Source organism: Athene noctua, chromosome 2 (assembly GCF_965140245.1).
Source record: "Athene noctua chromosome 2, bAthNoc1.hap1.1, whole genome shotgun sequence".
In the NCBI taxonomy this organism is placed as follows: Eukaryota; Metazoa; Chordata; class Aves; order Strigiformes; family Strigidae; genus Athene; species Athene noctua.
The window spans coordinates 41,971,813-41,991,424 of NC_134038.1; the positions used below are offsets into that span (position 1 = coordinate 41,971,813).

General features: G+C 38.3%; 1 protein-coding gene across 3 annotated transcripts; it reads right to left on the reverse strand.

Moving 5' to 3' along the window:
• Positions 1 to 2,316: 2,316 nt before the first annotated feature.
• UBXN2B (UBX domain protein 2B) lies at positions 2,317 to 18,649 on the reverse strand. 3 transcript variants are annotated; one of them, XM_074898930.1, is made up of 9 exons: positions 18,508 to 18,649; positions 16,262 to 16,362; positions 13,935 to 14,006; positions 12,210 to 12,369; positions 11,587 to 11,664; positions 10,104 to 10,213; positions 9,486 to 9,623; positions 7,019 to 7,180; positions 2,317 to 4,918 (listed from the first exon to the last, which is right to left on the reverse strand). In XM_074898930.1, exons 1-9 carry the CDS (start codon positions 18,631 to 18,633, stop codon positions 4,792 to 4,794), a joined length of 1,074 nt encoding a protein of 357 aa, XP_074755031.1. In that variant the 5' UTR covers positions 18,634 to 18,649; the 3' UTR covers positions 2,317 to 4,791. The 3 variants fall into 3 exon arrangements, with proteins under 3 accessions (XP_074755031.1, XP_074755030.1, XP_074755032.1); XM_074898929.1 differs by having other exon boundaries at positions 2,320 to 4,862; XM_074898931.1 differs by lacking the exon at positions 13,935 to 14,006 and having other exon boundaries at positions 2,320 to 4,862.
• Between the last annotated feature and the right edge of the window lie 963 nt (positions 18,650 to 19,612).

Here is a 19,612-nt window from a genome sequence, read left to right on the forward strand (position 1 = left end):
AGGATGCCATTGGCCTTCTTGGCCCCCTGGGCACACTGCTGGCTCCTGTTCAGCCGGCTGTCAATCAGCACCCCCAGGTCCCTCTCTGACTGGCAGCTCTCCAGCCACTCCTCCCCAAGCCTGTAGCGCTGCTGGGGGTTGTTGTGGCCCAAGGGCAGCCCCCGGCATTTGGCCTTATTGAAACTCCTCCAGTTGGCCTCAGCCCATGGCTCCAGCCTGTCCAGGTCTCTCTGCAGAGCCTCCCTACCCTCGAGCAGATCAACACTCCCACCCAACTTGGTGTGCTACTCAAACTTCAGCTAAAAACATCATATAGAAAAATGACTCCTGGGTATTCCCATTTGGGAATACTTGCTCATTATTATTCAAATGGTTTAAGATCTCAACAAATTAATTTGGACAGAGTTAGATTTATAAACGTAAAACAGTAGCTCTTCCAGAATGATTCTCAAAAGGATTTTTTTTTTTTTTTTCCAATTCCAGAATTAAGTATGTCTTGCTCAGTTTACCTTAATGTAGTTTGGAGTAACACAAAGAACTCAAATGCATACTTATAGATCAGATTCAACTCAAGAGCAGACAGCTCCCAGCAAACAGAAAAGAATTAGATACTCTCCCTACTTCCCCGTTTTAGATGAAAAACTTTTACAACTTTATTTCTTTCCTTTAACTTTCAGATGCACTGCCAGAGAGCTCTCCAATTATCAACAGAACAAGACCATTACTAAAGCAGTGTTGCAAAAAAGAAATGTAAGGAGGTGACTTCTGGTCTGTAACCTGAGTTCTGTTAATCATCTCTTTGGAGTTCAACAGACTTTTTTTGGAACACCTGTAATGAAAATATTGAAGATCAACAGCGATGTTTCCAGCCTTTATATCTGAAACGTAGCGCAAAATTTATTAATTGTAAGTATGACTGGACAAAGGCAGAGTAAATTGCTTTCCAAAACTAAACCATCTTATTTTACCTTGTTGTCTCAGTAGCAAAACGCCAATAAATTTGCTTCAACTAAAACAAATCTTATGGAAAGCCAGCCTAACAATGAGAATTAAACAAAAAAAACAGAAGACAGAGAAGTTGATTGTCAAGGCTGGTTCATTGCAATAGCTCAGCTATTGAAAAGTGTGGTTTAATTTCACTTTGCAAATACCTGAACTGAGTTTCTGGCTTTGTACAAGCTTCTAATTCTTGTTATGCTTTTATTTAACAAAGTCTTATGATACCTTTTTCCCCTCTGTGAAGTAACTGCCACTTTAAATCACCTCACCTCTCTGTTTTCTTCCTGATAAGCTATCTGTTTTGAGGACTTTTAAGATATGTAATTCAGCATTTCCATTGATTTTTTTGGTCCCATCTTTAACATTCTTAGGAAGCAAGACCAGCACCATAAAGAGTATCAAACTCACCAATAATAAACGTATTAAAACCATCTCCCAGTTACAAAGTCAATTCTGTAAACCTCAAAGGGGTATAAACAGTTCTGCTGAATTGTTTTCCTCCTGTCATTCAACTCCTTTCCAGGGCCGGTGCTCTCCAGGCCATTAGTGTCTTTCACAGTTGGTTCCAGATTCGTAACTTGACATTTGGCTGTATTAAGGATGCAAATGATCTGAATGCTACAGTTCACTAAATGTTTATCATAGTTGTTTAACATAGTTGCTGCCTACTGTTGTTAATCATCACACTAATATTTGGTTTTTCAAAGTTTATTTTCAAATAATTGATAAACAGCTAAATAGTACCAGTCCTACTTTTAATCTCCTCAGAGACACATTCCAACTATATCCATTCCATAGAAACACCACAAGCTTACTGCTTTTGGCATACCAGGAATTCAGTATTTATTACTCCAGACCCTTGCCACTTGCTGTCTCATCGGCACATGCCTACGCTGAGGCCTGTCAGGCTTAATCATCACGAGCAAGGGGAACGTGCACCTTTGTCTATTCTCCCTGCTCAGAATGATACAATTAAAGATCATGGGAGCTTTAGCTTAGTGCAAGCAACTAAGCAAGGAGCTAGTAATAGAACCTCTGAGTGCCTGCGTGCTCTTCCCTGGTTCATTAAATATTGGACAGATTTTCACCCAAGAGTGAGAACAGCATGAGACAGCTGTTAATATATGCTACTTGTACAAGTGTGTCCAGTAGTCTGATTAAAACAGAGTGTTTTCAAACATCTTCATGTCCTGCTGAAAAAAAGAAAAAACCAAAAACTACAAGCAAGATTGTAATCATTTATTCTGGATAAACACAAAGATGGGAGTAGTGTCAAAAAAAAAAAAAAAAAAGTAGCGTACAAGTATTGAGGTCCAGAGAGGTTTTCTTAGGAGAAAGAAAAATTTTGGATTATTTGGCCCGTGTGATTTCTGAGAAAGACATGCAGAGGTGAAGCCTAAGCCTTTTATAAGCTTTCTACAAGAGCAAGCAATAGGATTATTACCTGTATTTCATGGAAGCTAAGAGGAATTCCCAAGAAGCTCAGCAGGCTTGCTGTAAGAGAAAGATTATCATCCTCTAAGTTCCTTCTCCCTTGATTCAGTCTCTCTTCTCCTTTAACTGCATATCCACATAGGCCTGTACTCAGAGAACTGTTTTGTGCCAAAAATTCCAGGATGTTAGCTACATGAGTGAAAATTTAATATTAATAAAAATATATTATAAAATTATGAGATGGATTATTCCATAGTTTTTAAAGTATTGAGAAGCAGTGAAATATTTAAACATGAGCATTGATATATTTTCTTAGTGCTTGAAAAAATAGTGTCAACTACTGGGACCCCCAGTTACTCTCAGCTGCTACTGAACACTAAAATTTACCAGGTATTTGAAACAAAGAGATTGTGATAATATGCAGTTGTAGGTTTTGGCATAATAAGTGGAAAAAAACCCCAACAATGTAGTTTAACCACTGTCCTTCATACATCAGTGTTTAATTAATAATGGTGTTTAGAAGTAATAAGCAATGTAACTTTATCTACATTCTGAACTGAAATATGCCAAAACCACAGATTTCCCAAGATCGTTATCACAATAATGACTTTGGCCTTGCATTTATATAGAGAAGTGTTATTATATAAAATATACGCATAGTATGTGTCCATTCCTTTCCATTTAGGCTTAAGTATCCAGCATGCAACACAATCACCACTTCAGCACAACATAAATTGGGAAGAAAACAAGTGTTGCCTATGGTCTTTTTAGCTTAAAACTTTAATTACTTAGCACATGAAATGAATTATGATTAACATCATGCAGATTACAAAACAAAATACTTCAAATACAATTGCACGTTTAAAATTTACTCAGTCAAATATCTACTTTGAGGTAAAAATGTAAGATGAATCAACTATACTGAGCAATTATAAGCTTAGCATAAATAAATACTAATATATTCAAAATTAATCAGTGATAACAGCATTTTTAACACATATATCAGTACAAGAGATACAGCCCATTTACTGTCCTTCAGAGTGTGATCCACTCATCTGCTATAAAGCCACAAATACTATAAAACCGTGTAAGACTAATGCACAGCAGCCAGTTTGCCCACAACATAAGATTCCTACCTGCATACCGCAGTGTAGAGCCAAGTTATTTCAAAAAATATATAATTTCAAAGATTAAGGGGTTTAACTGTACAGCTTCCAAACAAGTATAGTGAAAGTAGCACAACCAAATCCCCATTGAATATTACAAAATGCCTTTGGCCAAAATTTCAAATATAAAGACCTGAAATTCAGGTCAAAAACACATGACCAATTAACATGTCTACTTTTGTGCATGCAAGTGACAGCATAAACAAGTCCTGTGCTGGTGCACCATGGTGGTTTTTTGCTTGGTGTTATTTAAGTAACTGTTCACATAAAGAATCATGTAGCTGCACAGGGTTCAACTGCATATTCAGGTTCAAAGTGACCACAGGCCTACTCTCATGAAATCTAAATCACAGCATTTCTCCAGATGACAGTGGTCTCTCCCATTTCTCTTAACTTCAAGAAGAAAAAAAAAATTATACTTATTTTCACCACAAGAAGAACAACTAGAATACAAATGAGAACAATCTATTATAGTCTGCAATAGCTGAGGTTTCCATCTCCTGAGCTGATTCACTCATATGAACAACAATACAGGGAAAAGTACATAAAAAACAGAATATAAATATTATACTGCACCATGAAACACTACAATCAGAATATACAAAAACATTAGGGCATTAACTATCTGTCAACCTATTAAACAGAACACTTTAGTATTAATACAGCTTGGAAGGTAAACATAATCTACAGGCTAAATTTTCAAATGGCTGTTTGTCAATGCAGCATAAAACATTTCCATAGTGCAAATCTTACCAACTGTATGAAAGATACCGTCCCCTTCAGAAAAATGCTTCTCCCCCCACCCCCCTCAAAATAATGAAGAGTCATAAAGTCATACTTCATTTCACATTTAGTACAGATGTAGTTTGAAACATACTAACATAGGGAAGCTTAATTTTAACACTAAAGGAAAGGCTGAACAATGTTGAGAAATTAAAAGAAAGAAGTTATATATGCTGGAACTGAAAGTCATGAAACCCAAAAATTTGATCTGTGGAAGTGAGGAATTAAAGACACAGATCTTTCCTTTTTTTCACCTGTTAGAAACACAATATATGACAATACAGCACGCTCCCTATATTGTACCAACAACTGCAAGATTACTTTAATTGCTGAAGAATCACAGTGTTAAGTATATCTGCTTCTTGTAGTGTCAGGTTTTCATCTGTTAGCTCTTTATTTGGAAAGGTAGTCACAAGAACAAAATCAGTTGTTGCAAACGCTGGACGGGACTGGATAATGAAATCTCGAATATCCTTAATCCTGTGGAAAGGATATGGACACGAAAACTGTGTATGATTCCATTTTGACATAAATCTCTGAACTTGAAGATGATCAGAGAATACAAAACCTTCTAACAGACTAAACTATTTAATACATCCTATTGATTTTACATTTCCATTTGATCCAGATGACTAACAGTTGTAACCTAGAATTTTTTGCTTCTTGCATCAAAAAAATTAAAAATTAAAATGAATGTTGCTTGTTTTCTCAACATAAAATTTGTAACATAGAAGTATATTGCAAATTGATACTTAACAAAGTCAAGTAATTTCAACACCAGCTGTCAAAAATTTCACTATTAATTAGCCATTCCAAAAAAAGGCTACATTATTAATGGAAGGAGGAACCTTAAAATACATGGTGACAGTGATGAGAAAACAGAGGTGAATTATTAATTAATGCACTTCAATAGCAAGAAGTTTCCCCTACTTTCACTTGGCACTGCACTTCTGAACAACAGTTCATAAAACAATCACATCAAGAAGATAACAAGAATAATTTAGTTTTTAAGACATGGATGAAAACCAAGTAAGATTTTAGAGATTAAAAAAATGAAACTTGAGGTTTCTCTCCTAAGATAGTATACTGAGAATAAATATTTGAAGATCTATTGTAACTAGTAAGTAGGCAGATTTACTGCAGCCAAGTAAGCAGGGACTTCAACTTTCTATCAGTCTTCAAGGCTTATGACACAAGCAGTGCACTTTAGAAGCTGATTTTGATCATACATACGGCTGTGTTAACTAAACTACAAAGATCCACAACCAAGAGAAAGTTAATAATGATGAAAATAAGCTTCTGTCGACACACCCTTAGTTACAGATGTTACTGGGGAGTTTACCACTTCTACCCTTTCATGCAGACAGAAGAAAACACATTATGGCTACAGAGGCTCCCAGTAAGCCCTAATGTTTATCTATGTCATTTCTCCAGCAGGTGCTGCGAAGAAAGGACCTGGACCTTACTATCAGCGTACATTTAGTTGAGATGCCATTTTAGCAGCCTTGATAAATTGCCTCATTGTGGTCTGTGTACGTTGTCAGGTGAAGAAAGTTGCACATTGGCTCTGCTCTTATTCTGAGCCAGAAGGAAAAAAAGGAAACAGGTGAACTCTCCATATAACAATATTAATGTGGAATTGGGTCCATGCTAAGACCACCTCCATGGCAGGATTCAAGCTCAGTTTCAGCTGCGTTCTAACACAGATGGTGCAGATTTCGCATCAGGGCTGGCTTGAGTCCTGCTTGCTGTGAAGAGTGGGTGGAACTACTGCCCAAATCTCTGCCCTCTGCCCAAAGTTCTCTCAGCCACGCAGTGCAAAGCAGCAGAACCTTGCGCTAACACAACCTCTTAGGCAAATAAATGGGGTTGGCCAACACCATTTGTGGCAATGTCCCAACAATGTCAATAAAACTGATGGCAAGCTCTAATCAGCAAACTGCTAAGATCTAAAAAACCCACCAAGTTCACATGCTGCCAATTCCTAGGAGATGACCATCCAAAATGAAACAAAGGTTGGTTCTCAGTATTATGTCCAGCTCACATGCCAGAATTGCAAATGAGCACGTTATGTCCATAACGCTTCTGCATATGGGCTGCAGTCTATGCTTATAACCCATGTCATGTTTAGTGACAGTCTCAAGTATAAGAAGATAGAAAGCTGGAGCTCTTGATTATGGGCCACAGGATTTCTCTGCGTGTAGCGTGGACTATATTCCAACTGAGACTATACTCCACACCTTGCAATAAAGTCCCTTCACAGAGTCATCCAAGTCAGCCACATGCTCCTCCCCAGAAGGGCCTAGGGCTGGGACGACTACATAGCGACACTGTCCAGATTTCAGTCGCCCTGAGAAAAGTTATGGCTGGTACCACGTCCTGGCGAATCACAGGACATAACTGGTCATAAAAGCTTGTGACTTCGCAGTTATCAAATATCTTGTGGTTTCAAGTACAGAATTTTCCTTTGACAGTCAATTTATCAGTACACCTATGTTACAAAAATGACACAGAGCTATAGCATTTCAGTAGAACTGTATTTTTCCCTTTTTGATGTCTTGCTGATATGCATTTAATGACAAAACACAAACATCAAAATAGTTATGGTTACCTGCATTGATTCAGAATCAATTTACCTGTGTGTTTGATTGAATCTTTGTATTAATCGGCTTCCATCTGCTAATCTAATTTGAATTTTAGTTGCTGGCATGGAATCATCAATCAGAACAGGCGCGTTAAGAATGGATTTCTCCTCCTCCTCTGGGGAAGAAGGTGTGCTGACTATTTCAGGTGTAAGGCTAAAGGATTGGAAAAAAAAAAGCAAACCAGATGTTACTAATGGAGTCAAACCAGAACTGAATAATATTTCAGTTGTCTTTTTCACTTAATGATTACCATGTATAGCTATTACAAATGAGAAATGAAAATCCTCTCAAATTTTCCTGAGCTAAGTAGAACACAGGTTTTCTAACACAAATAATGCTTTTGTAGTTTCTTGTCAATTATTGCGATATTTAATATTTTTCTTCTAACTCTGCATTACATTTGCATGATTTTAAATAGGTAATGAATTGCGAACAAAACTATCTTTGTTTACTCTTACAGAGCATGAGATGACAGTCTTCAGTATTAAGATTTGTATGTTGTACCTCCTGGACTATATTAAAAAATAATTATGTCCTATTATACTGCACTAAATTGACCCAAACTGCTTTAGTAATTGCTTTCAGGAGCACTACTTCATGATTCTGGGCATCCCCCATCCTTTCAAAGCACAAATTATATTAACAGGTAATCAATAGCACCACATAGTAAGGTGGAATTTTTTACATTTAGTATAAAAGGAATAAAATCTTCTTAGAGATAACCATTTGGCTGCTCCTTTCATTGTTTACATACCTGAGACTTCATAAGCTACCAAAACAAAACCACCACACAATAGGTGTGCACATTTTTTTATATACAAAACGTTATCCTCTCTTCCCCAACTATTTCCTTTAATAATCTGAGCAAGTGCTCAAGTGAAGAAGTTGTTATATACAATTGTTCTCTGTGTCATCGCTGCCAGAGCTTTCTACCTTCTCAGTTTTACTGAGCACACTTCCTCACTTTTAAAAAGATGAAATACAGATTAGAAACAGTTAAGAATCATTTATTGAATTACCTGCAGAAGCAGACCAGTAATACCTTTTTCTGGCAACCAAACATATAACATGAATAAATGCAATCATGAACAGAAACCTAGAAGTATTTACAATTCAACAGATAATATCAAGTCAGCTGAAAAACATACTATAATGCCTATAATTGTTATGCAAAAAAAGCTGATGATTGGCAGAGTTGAGGTCACATTACTCTTACTGACCAATTTAAGCTGAACAGAGATTATGGACAAAGTAGTCTGAAGTGTTTAGTCACAGGAATGAATTTTGGCACATTATGTATCAGTTCAAGTGAATTATACACGTTAGAGTTTTAAGAGCATCAGCCTACCCTCAGACCGGGACAGTAAATGAAACAGAACCAGGTGCAAGCTTTTCTAAATAATTAAATTTCGTATTTTTTACTACATATATGAATTTTATACTGTAGTTGGAGATGACACTAGAATTGAAGGAAGTGGGGGTTCCAATGAAAGGTTAAAAGTTGAGCCCCTCCTCTCACACAGTCCAGACTTTGCAGTATCATTTCATGTAGAAAAGCATGTACAATTCCTATGGCTGTTTGCTTTTAAAAAAAAGCACCTCCTACTACAGATTTCTGCAGTATCATTTGAAGTTTTCATCAAATCTTAGTAAAAGTTGCAAGATTTTGATACAACTTGTTGCTCATTTATTTTGGACGAGATTAAAATAATATAGTTTATCAAATCATTTCTTTTTCTTAAAGATAACAGATTTGTCTTGTATAACTTATAATGAGTGACCACTTACAAGGTTATATTTCAGGACAGTATTTCTGCTTCTTCATTCCTGAAAAAAAATATGAGAGTTTCTCCCATACAAAAATACTTTCCATCTGCATTAAGTCAGGCATCAGCCACATTGCTGCGATAGCATCTCCTAGTCCCTTTGTGATGATCTCATCACTAAAAGACAACAGGTACTGCAGCTAAGCCAGAGCAGCATGCATCCTTACTGGCCACTATCACATTATAACTAAGTTCTGCTTGTTTCTCACTAAATGAGGAACAATGTATTTGAGTCTGCTTCCTCTATCTAGAGATTTTCTCATGAAGTTTGTACAGTTCTAAGCACCTTTCAGCTTCCTTTGCTCCTGATTTAAACACAGCTGAAGTTTAAAAAAAAAATTATAGGCCAAACTACATGCAAGAACAGACAGAGAAATCTCATAGCCACAACAAAACACAAAGTATCTAGCAAATCTACGAGGAATATAGAACTAAGACAACCTTCTTTAAGATTATATGTAATTTTTTATGATTACTGGTAGCTCTGAGGTATCAGGATTGAGACTTGTGGCATGGAATAATTTTATATTGCTTTTGTCATCTGATTAGCTTCTCCAACAGTCTCCTAATTGACTAAATCCAGTTTTTGAAATAACATACAAACACAGAACAGAAAACCTAGTGTTTTTTACCTTCCAAGTTTTTGTCCTTCACCACTGAAAGCTTTGAATCGCAGTCTAGGCTTCACGTATTCCTGTTCTTGGTGGTCTTCCATATCCAAATTAACCTGGCCACCATGAACAAGTCGCTGCAGTTCCACAGGAATTTCCCTTAATTACAAAAATAAGTTTCCCAATTACATTCTGAACTGCAATACAAAATTACACAAAACCTTACTCAGTATGAGTTGATACTATGTTTACTTTAAGAGTCATAGACGTACAATTGTTTTACAAATTTCTTCCTAAAGGACAAAAAAAAAAAAAAAAAAAAAAATTTAAAAAAAACCAAAACACAAAAAACCCCCAAAAAACAGCGAGCTGACAGTCAAAACCTAGAATGCACTAACAAAACATATGAAACTAAAAGCTGTCTGTAACAAGTAACATTCGGAGTTAAATCACCAGAAGGAACCAAAGTGTTCCAAATTTTTAAATGGCCCATGAATCTGATGACAAATACAGAATATATTTTATGGGTGCAGGCAGAGAAGAAGCCTAGAGCTTTTGATATCATAAACATGTGGAGAAAGCATTTTCCTTCACTTCACTTGAAAGACATACCTCAAAAAAGTTGCCATTTTAACTTACCCTCTTTTAACAGACTCAAGAAACTGAGCATTTGTTGGGTCTGAATACGATCTCAACTCGCCATCATCTAAACTGAAGCCATTTCTCCATAGTTTCAGCAAAATTTGAACCTATGAAGTCAAAATGGTGAAATTTAAAGAAGTGAAGCTAGACAAATAAGGTATTTCAATTTCACACAGATTAGTTAAATGATATTTGATCTATAAACAGATTTTGTAACATGCCACAAACAAGAATAACAAAGGAAGAACAGAGTGCTGCACTGTAACTATCATTGTTAGAATCCTTTAAAAAAAGCAAATAATAGTTAGAGACTACTATCTACTTCAGGACCACTCTTACACTTGGGGAAAAAGAATCTCTTAATCTGCTATCCATGACATAACAGATGATATAGTGCCTGTGTAGTGATCTTCACAGTGTTCCAATTACTTTCAAAGCCAATAAATATTTCTTGTTGATAAATTAAGAAACAAATCCATAAAATTACAAACTACTGCTGATACATCAGTTACAGCAAAAACTGCTCTTTCTGCCAATTATTACATGCTGAGCTCCAATAAAGTTGATACTAGCTCCATTCTGTTCCAATGTGGAGAATGCTGGAAGCCAGCCTCCTTTGCTCCCTTCTTATTTTGCTGCATGCCTGTGCATCCAGCCAGAGCCTTTTCCCTTCAGAGCTTGCACCTCTCTTCGCTGCAATCACCTCGCAGTCCAGCACAACTAGGCTCCCCTAGCCAGCAAAACTGACCTTCCCTTAGAAAACCATCCCTGCCCCCAGTTATAGTAACCCTCCTGCAACATGTTTCTGGCTCACTACAGCTGGCTATTACTTACACGGTAGAAGGATTACTTCAGAGGGTAGAAGGTAGCAGCTCCTGGTGTGACACGATAGCACCCATCCAGCCTGAAGCACATCCTTTGGCCTTACTGATTTCTTGGTTAAGATAAGCTTAACATTTACTCTAGTCATTCACAAAAATAGCTAAGTATAGAGAACTTTGTCTCCCCCTCCCCCCTCACTTCCTGATTTTTAAATGAGAGGAAAGAAAGGCAAGACAATTTTCAAAAGGCCTCTAACCTGCTGCTTCACCATTCCTAGAATACATCCATGCTCTCCAGTTGGAGACTGGCTACTTTGCAAGCCACAAGAAGAAACAATTCCTAACCTAAGAGGATTAAAATGTTAGTATAGCTAAGAGAATGCAGAACAGCTGGAGGACAGCAACTAAAAGGAATGTCGGCTAAGAATTTAAAAGTAATTTACATCAGAAAATTCCATAATGAAGGTCTTAGGGGTATCCAGTGCACATCTGTCCTCTGTGGACACTTAAACAATTTCTACCCAACACATATGTAATATTTAGAGATTAGCTTTTCCTCACAGACGTAGTTACAGTAACACTAGCATTTCAGGCTGTAAACATGATTAAGCAGGCATCTGTTGGAGATTCTGTTTCCAGCTATTCAGAATTTTACTTACATCTTGATTTTCTCCATATATGTATTCAGAATGCTTTTGTGATGAGTCACCCAATCTATATCCACCACCAGAAAATGACTGGAAAAAGATGTATAGAAAAGCTGATTGAAATAAATATCTGAAAGTTTATTAAAATTCTTAACTAGGTGCAAATAAAAGCATCAGCAAGCTTGTTTCTGTGATAAAAAGCAAACATACTGTTCTAACTTGTATATTTTCCAAGTGGAAAATTGTATCTAGTAACCATAATGAGGCTAAGCAGGCTTTCTATGATGAATTTCAGTTTCTAATCTGCATACATTTTCTAACATAATAATTCAACAGATAAGATATTTTGACTGGGATACAACTGCAGTTTATTTTTTAAAAAAAATCAATTTTAATTAAAAATAAAGCAAATAATTACATCTCAGGTTGATTTCTAATGATTTCCCCTGAAATTGTGTGGTTCCTCCTCACTTTGTTTTCTAGAGCAAGTTATCTGATCACAGATAGCGCACAACTGTGTTGATCAAATCCTCTGCTATGCGCAAACCACAGTAAGGTGTATTTGCTCTCATGTGGTTAGATGAGTTTCAGAGAGACTAATGTTAACACAGATCAAAATATCTTTTAACTTTTACCTTAGCTTTATTGAAATCACCAGATGCTCTTGAAGTTTCATCTAATGGGACAGCCCCATGTTCTTTTGCTTCCTTGAAGAGTTCAGCAACAATTTTACTCGGATTATTAGAAGCCCCAGAAATCTGTAATCCTCTATATTCCGAGTCACCTGAATAAAATCTTTAGAATAGTAATGTTCATAAGCAGCAATGCTTTAAATGACAAGTATAATTTTCCTCTTCCCATCCAAAGGAAAAAAAAACAAAACAAAGAGCCAAATTTGGCGCAAAACATTTTCATTCTGATCACAGAAATGTTCCGCTTGGCTCTGACCTCCCCGGAAATCCAAGCAGCACTACTCCAAAGACATTTCACTGACAAAACTACCAAGGTGCCTTCTGGAACATGCCCCAGGGGTGAGGGGCCAAGGCCATATAATCAAGGGAATGCAGTCCTGATGCAGCTGTGGCTTTCTACACCTCATCTAATGTGGATGTCATCTGCTCCCAGAAAGACCAGTTTCCTCAGGGGTGTCCCGTGCACGGGATCACGCCTGGGCTGGTCAGAATACAGATTCACAACTAACACCACCTTGGCAGAATAAGCGTAAAATTGTTATTGAAAAACCTGAACAGTGCCACAATTTGAGCTTTTAATTTAAAGATGTAGTATACTTCCATTTCTGCCAATATTAGAAATGAAAGTTTCTAATAAATCTAATTAACCTTTCAAGGCATTTTAAAATCTGCAGAAACTGCTGTGAAAGTTAATTTTTGTTCTTTTCTTTCAACACAGCCCCATTTCTAGCTCTTGAATGTGAAAAGTTAAATTACAAATTATTCTTTTCAAAACTGTATCTGCTTGATTATGAAGATCAAGATATTCCTTGAGAATTATCTTGAGGAAGGTGCTATAAATCTCTAAATACCAATGGAATAGATGCTGTAGAAAGATCTGTATATAAATATAAAACCTGACAAACCTGAACGCTTTGACTTTGATTACAAGAAGTCTTATTAACCAATAAAACAGGTGCTTTCTACCTTTCTTAACTTTTTCACTTAATCACTTGGGGCAAGGCAAATCAATTAATCCATGTGAAACTGCCTCTCAGGCCAATGACTTCAAAATGCTGTTGATTCCACCATATTTTACAGTTATCCAAAGGCAGTAGTGGGTATGAAGGTGCTGTACAATCATACCACTTTTATGATGTCATGTAACTGGCAATCCCCTAGTATCATCTCTCCCTTGTACATAAATCTGTAAATTTTTATCCTTACTGCCATTTATATGGAAAAATCTGTAATTATTAGATTTAAAGCAATTACAGTGGTAAGAAGATGAAACAAGAATTCTCATCAGAATTTGTATTCATGAAAGAAAGGATATACTCAAATATTTGAGTAATGGATACACAGAACAACTCAAGGTATTTGAGAAAAGGCAAAAAAGCTTTAGAGTCCAAGTGTAAGGTTTTTTTTTTACATCCACACAGTCACATGTTAAGGCATCTACAGGTCCTAGATCACTACAGCCAGACAGTTTAAGTATAGTTTTACTACAGCAGTGTACACCTAACACTTACTTTAATAAGTCACACAGTGTCTCTGTACTTACTAGCTCTTTGCAGAATAGACAGCTCACACGCATTTTGAAAAATGGGGGGAGCAAAGTGTGAATGTCACAAAAAACCCCAATTACTTTCACAACTGTTAAACAAATTTGTTTTGTTTTAAAAATACCTTTGGTTTTCTTTGTCATCGCTCATGCTTCTCTCTGGTTTTCTCAACCTTCTAAGAGAATCAATTTTAAGACTGCCAAGAGAATAAAAGAAAACATCTGAAGATGACTGGTACATACACTTCACTAAGTACTTCATATGTAACTTCTGAAACTACAGTTTTCAAAATTAAAGATATCAAGTTGTTGGGGGTTTTTTGTTCTCATTCTATTCTTATTATGCAGAATTCTGCTTTACGCCACTGGTAGTTCCACAGATAACACAGGTAATATGCAAGCTCAACAGCTGTTTTAGAATCCAGCTTATGAGAATTAATTACACTTCAAATTCTTTTCATATTTTAGCTGGTTTTGTCAAGAGGTAAGCTGCCTAGTGAAGTCAACATTGGCTTTCCTTGATGTCCTGGAGTCCTCAAAACTAGAAAGTATTTGTTCTCACTTCTATTTTACGCAATTTTAAAAATAGATTGAATGGTAACAATGCAAAGACCTTCAAAAGTTGATTAAAATGCAGAATCAGATTCTGGTTTATGATAGGGACAGATTGATAAGTTACCACTGGACAAGCTAGGGCTGGCAGTTTGCAAAATGCTAGGAAAAGCTGTATAGATATATGCTCTTATCCCATAGTACTTGATGATAAAATTCATTAGTGAGATGCATATGAGGTAGTTGACTACCATGGGATAAGAACATACATACAATCTGCTACATGAGCAATAGCAGATCACTAGTTCAGATTTATGCAACTTGGCTGATTACTGTACCTTTGAAATTGAAGGGTAGCAGAGCAGGCCATTGCTTTTTTAAGTATCAGTGTTGATAAAACAATGTAATTCTATATCCAAGTAAAGGATCTGCTTCCTATTACTTTCTCAGAAAAAAAATGTATTGGTATGGACTAATGTATTGGTGATGGGCACTAGAAACGCTTTAATCTCTTCTTTTAATTCCTTTGTCGCATTGTAGGTTTTACGGGGCTTGTATTTTAAGCTTCTTAAAGGAACTTACACAACATTACAGCATATATAATATGGCATTTATTCCAGCAGGGCCTAGAGACATTCTTCTATACCTGCAATTGTGGAAGGCAAGCCAAGTAGCTGACTCCAACAGCAGCACTATGTTTCTTTGCACCGCTCATCTGAGAGCAAACTGTAGTCTACTGAAAGAAAAATCTCATTTTGGATACATGTAAATAGCAGCCATCTCTTCTTTCTCAGACAGATTCCAGTATGATTGCCAACAAAGAGCAAGTGTTTGCCAACAGCTATCACACAGAAGTATCTGAGATACTGTATTGCAGCTCTTCCTTCAGTTGGAGTGGGAAATTGTAACCTCATGATAAGTATTGGTAAATGGAGCCATTTGCTTTATTTGTTTATAAACTGTGTTCTATGTAGCTGATTAATCAGCTTAGGTGGTTTCACCAAATGAAACAAAAAACTCACCAAAACCCGATTATTTTCCAAGTGTCACATACTGTGCTAAAAACCCTCTTCCTGAAGATCTGCATTTGCAGATGGACTTGAAGCATGGCTCTGATGACTAAGATCTTTTCTGCTGCTTAACCTCCTTTAAATCACAGATACATATCGGCAGCAGCAATTGAAAGACAAGCCAAATACATGACCTGTTATGACATCACTGACAGTAATGACATAAAGACTTCTCTTTAAAACAATTTAAATAAGAATTAATTAAAGATTGGCAAGAGTTCTTTAGAAAAAATTTGTAACTACATTGAATCTTCAAATGCTATGTGAACTGCAAACACTGCAGGCCAGCAAAAGTTGGATTTATACATAGCTACGTATCTTTCCTTCTACCTGCTAAACCCAAATTCATTAAGAAGCCCTTCTTATTTCTCTCACCCCATAGGAGCCTACTAATAATTTTTCACATGAATATTTGTCTCATCAGGTACTGACATAAATACAACACTGAAAGCAGCTTACTTGCCAGGTTTGACACAAACTACTGATTTGCTGAATTTTGAAGCAGCAAAGAACTGCAGTATTTTTCTGATAAAGCAAATTTCCAAATTCTATCTGTGTAAACAAAAAGCAACACTTATAGCATCTTATCTGAAATGGGTTTAAACTGTTTTGGAATACCATAAAGCACAAAGGCTCCTAAATAAATTGAATTTAAAAAACATTCTGAGAAGACACAGATTATACATTATTACAGGGAATTCACAATTCCAGATTATGAACTGCTGTACATTGTTTTTTCTACAAGCAGGAGATCAAGTAAGTATGACAAAATTTTGTGAGCTAATACAGTACCTATTTGACATATTTCTGAAGCACAAAGCACACGTTACCTCTGTGATACTTTTGTGTTACTGATCTTTGTAGGTGTTTGTTTGTCAGGACACAATGACTGCCTTTTAGCTTCATCTTCGTATAACTCTGCCAAGGCCAACTGTAGGAAACAGAACTGGTTTTAGAAGTCTGTAACTCTAGAACTACATATGGAACAGAAGACAAAAACTAACGCAAAATGCACGCATCACCAGAAAATTAGAAACATCAACATGAGAAACCCCCACTACTTTGCTAAATTCAACTCCTATTCTGCTTTATGAAAAAATCCCACGATGCTTAAAGCCATTGTGACTGGGAACTTGTACTCTGCTGTTATTTGGTTCATGCTGTTTCACTAGCTACATTCAGCCTGTATTAGATTCAGCATCACAAGAGTGTATACAAATGTACTTATTAAGCATCATCTCACTAATGTTAACAAATTGAAATAAAGTTGCTAGGTAACTCTCTGATAACACTGGGAAGCAAATATTAAATTTTTCAAACATTTTATATAGAAATGGGAAAAACGTAACTCAAATAAGCTTATATTGGAATTAAGAACGAATTCAGCCTTGTTGGCTTGAATTCAAGGCACAGGCATCATTGCAAATACTTTTTTTTTTTTTAAAAATAAAAGGTTTTCCCAAAGGTTCCCCAAATGCTGCCATACCACAGGTAAGTTCATATTTAGGAAGTTGTGCAAGGCATGTCATTTTTAGCAATCTTACTTCTGTCCTGATTAATACACTGTTTGTCAAATCATCCTTAATTTTGTCTCCAAACCATTTTGTTTACACTATGCAAGTGATACTACATTTTATCATGCACACCAGAATAGGTACTAGGCACCAATTTCATTACAGTTTTATGTTGAAAGAATACACATTAAAATAAAATTAATCATCATCTGTCCTTGAAAACGCACTGCTGTGAACACAGTATATTAATCCCATATTAACGTGAGGCATTTTCCACAGAGGAAAAACATGATCTGAGGAATTACAACCATTAAGAAAATTAAACTCAGTAACAAGACAGCTCAGGAAAACCACTGAAGACCTCCATTCTATCTGAGGATACACGCAAGTATCTTTTAGATATGTAATGCTGATGGGGTATGTCACAGACAAGTCCACAAGCAGACACTAAAAGGAACAGGCAAAGCTCTGTCCTGTAGTGACCCTAATACAAGAACTGAGGGATGCTGAGGGAGCATAAAGGGGCACAGTCACACTGCTGTGCCTTCCTCATCCCACAACCCTTAAGGTGCCACAACAAATCAAGTAGTGAGCTAGATGGATGGATGGTCAGCTGCTCTGGCCTAGGAGGGTACTTCTTCGGTTTTTAATATTGTATCAATAATCACCTACCCCAAATGCCTGTCTGCTTCAGCTGACTAACTAAAGACCTTATGAACCAAAGTATTAGCACCCCTTATTGCTGTCAGGTATTGTAGCGAAGTTAATCTCAATAAGAACCTACGAATATTCCAAATAGTAATCAAGAAGAAAAAATTTAAACTATATCCATCTTTCTCTGTTAATCATGTACAATTACATAAAACATGGGCAGTTTCAGTTACCAAAAGTTTCACCAGTTTTCCAAGCAATTTGTTGCTTAAAATATTTCAAACCTTCATACAGTTTCAAAGTCACACACAAAAAAGCAATACTACCAAAAGCGTTTGCAATTAAGCATTTAAGTACCAAAGCTGAATTACATCTGTGATCGCACTCTCTCAAAACTTTCCCCACGTAAACCTGGGAAAGGGTCTTGCCCTTAGTCTTACACCACATTTGCGGAGACTGACGTCTTCGTGCGGAAAAAGACACGCCTACCAAATAATCAGGAAATACAATGGCGCCAAAATAACTTCAAGCACAGTTAAAACCCCGCTACTGAAGTGTCGGAGGAGCCCTCCCGCTTCCCTGGGGCGCTGCCCACACACGCTGACCGCCCACCGTTTCCCAAAGCGCCCAGTTCTCTTTCAGAGGCGTCTTTTCCTTCCCAGCCTCGAAAGGGGGAGGCAAAAAGAAAGAAAGAAAAGACGTCAGCCTCTGCTCAGAGGCCCAAACCTGCCCGGTACGTCGGGGTAGCCCCGCGTGGCAGCGAGAGGGGCGGGGTAACCGCGCACCGCCCGCTCCCCTCAGGGGCGACCTGGGAGAAGGCCAGGGGCACCCCGAGGGGACACGGCACTCCGCCCCGCTCGGCCCGGCCCCGCCCCGCGGAGGGAGCGCGACGCCCATCTCCACCCGCTCACCTGCAAATCCCGGGCGCTGGGCGGGCGGCCGCCGCTCCGAGGCTGCCGATCCCTCCGGCCGCCGCCGGCCGCCGCCGCGGGCACTTCCCCTTCCTGCTGCGCGGGCGCTGCCCCGCCGTCCGCCATCTTCCGAGGGCGGTGGCGGCCGGGGGGCGGGGCGGGGCCGGGCGGGGCGGGGCGGGGCGGGGCCAGCGCCGCGAGGCACTTCCGCCGCCAGCGGCGGCTGCCATAGCAACGGCAGGGGCCGGCCCGGCCTAGCCCCGCCTGCCGGGCCGTTTCCGCGGGGGAGGCGGGGGTTTGCCACCACCGAGGGAGCTGGCCTCGGGGGGGACGAGCCTGCCCGCCTGCCTGCCCGCTGCCTGCCTGCCTGCCTGCCTCAGCCACCCTTGCCCAGGAGGGAAACCGTGCGCGCATCCCCTGGGTCAGCGGGGCCCCAGCCGTGTCTCTCCCGGGGGGGCGCACAGGGGAGGGTGGGCTCGCCCTCGGCCTTTTCTCAGCACCTGACGATGGAGGAAGTTTCTTTTGTCCACTGACAGGCATGGGCCTTCGTGGAGACTGGCAGACTTCGTTCCGTGGTGTCAGCCGAATGGTCAGAGTGGGAATTTCTCATTCTTCTTTCACATGCAAGGCTCTCTGCAGAATTGTAAAGTGCCACTGATGATGGCTAAAACCAAACAGGGTTGTTCACTTAAATGTGTAAGCAAACTTGGAGGAGAAAGGAATATCGGCCTGGCAGGTGGCGTCTCTGAGCACTCAAAGTGGTGGCTCATGGGTGACAAAATACCAGGCAGTTTTTAAAAGGTTGAGATTTGAGTTTCTTTCTGACTCTGAGGATTAAAAACTTTTTCTAAATATGGATGTTGAGTTTGTCACTTTAATCTTACAAGATTAGATACTCTGAAACTTTGTAAAAACACTATTTTGTAATAATTCTGTAGTCAGGTATCACATGACGTCTGTCAGAAACTAAAACTAGAAATTTAGAAATCAAAATTTATTAACAATCTCTGAAACCTGTGGGTTCACTATGGCCAGAAACTATGCACCCACCCAGTTTCTCACTCATTGCCTGCTGGTGGGAGTGGAGAGAATCACAAGAGCAAAA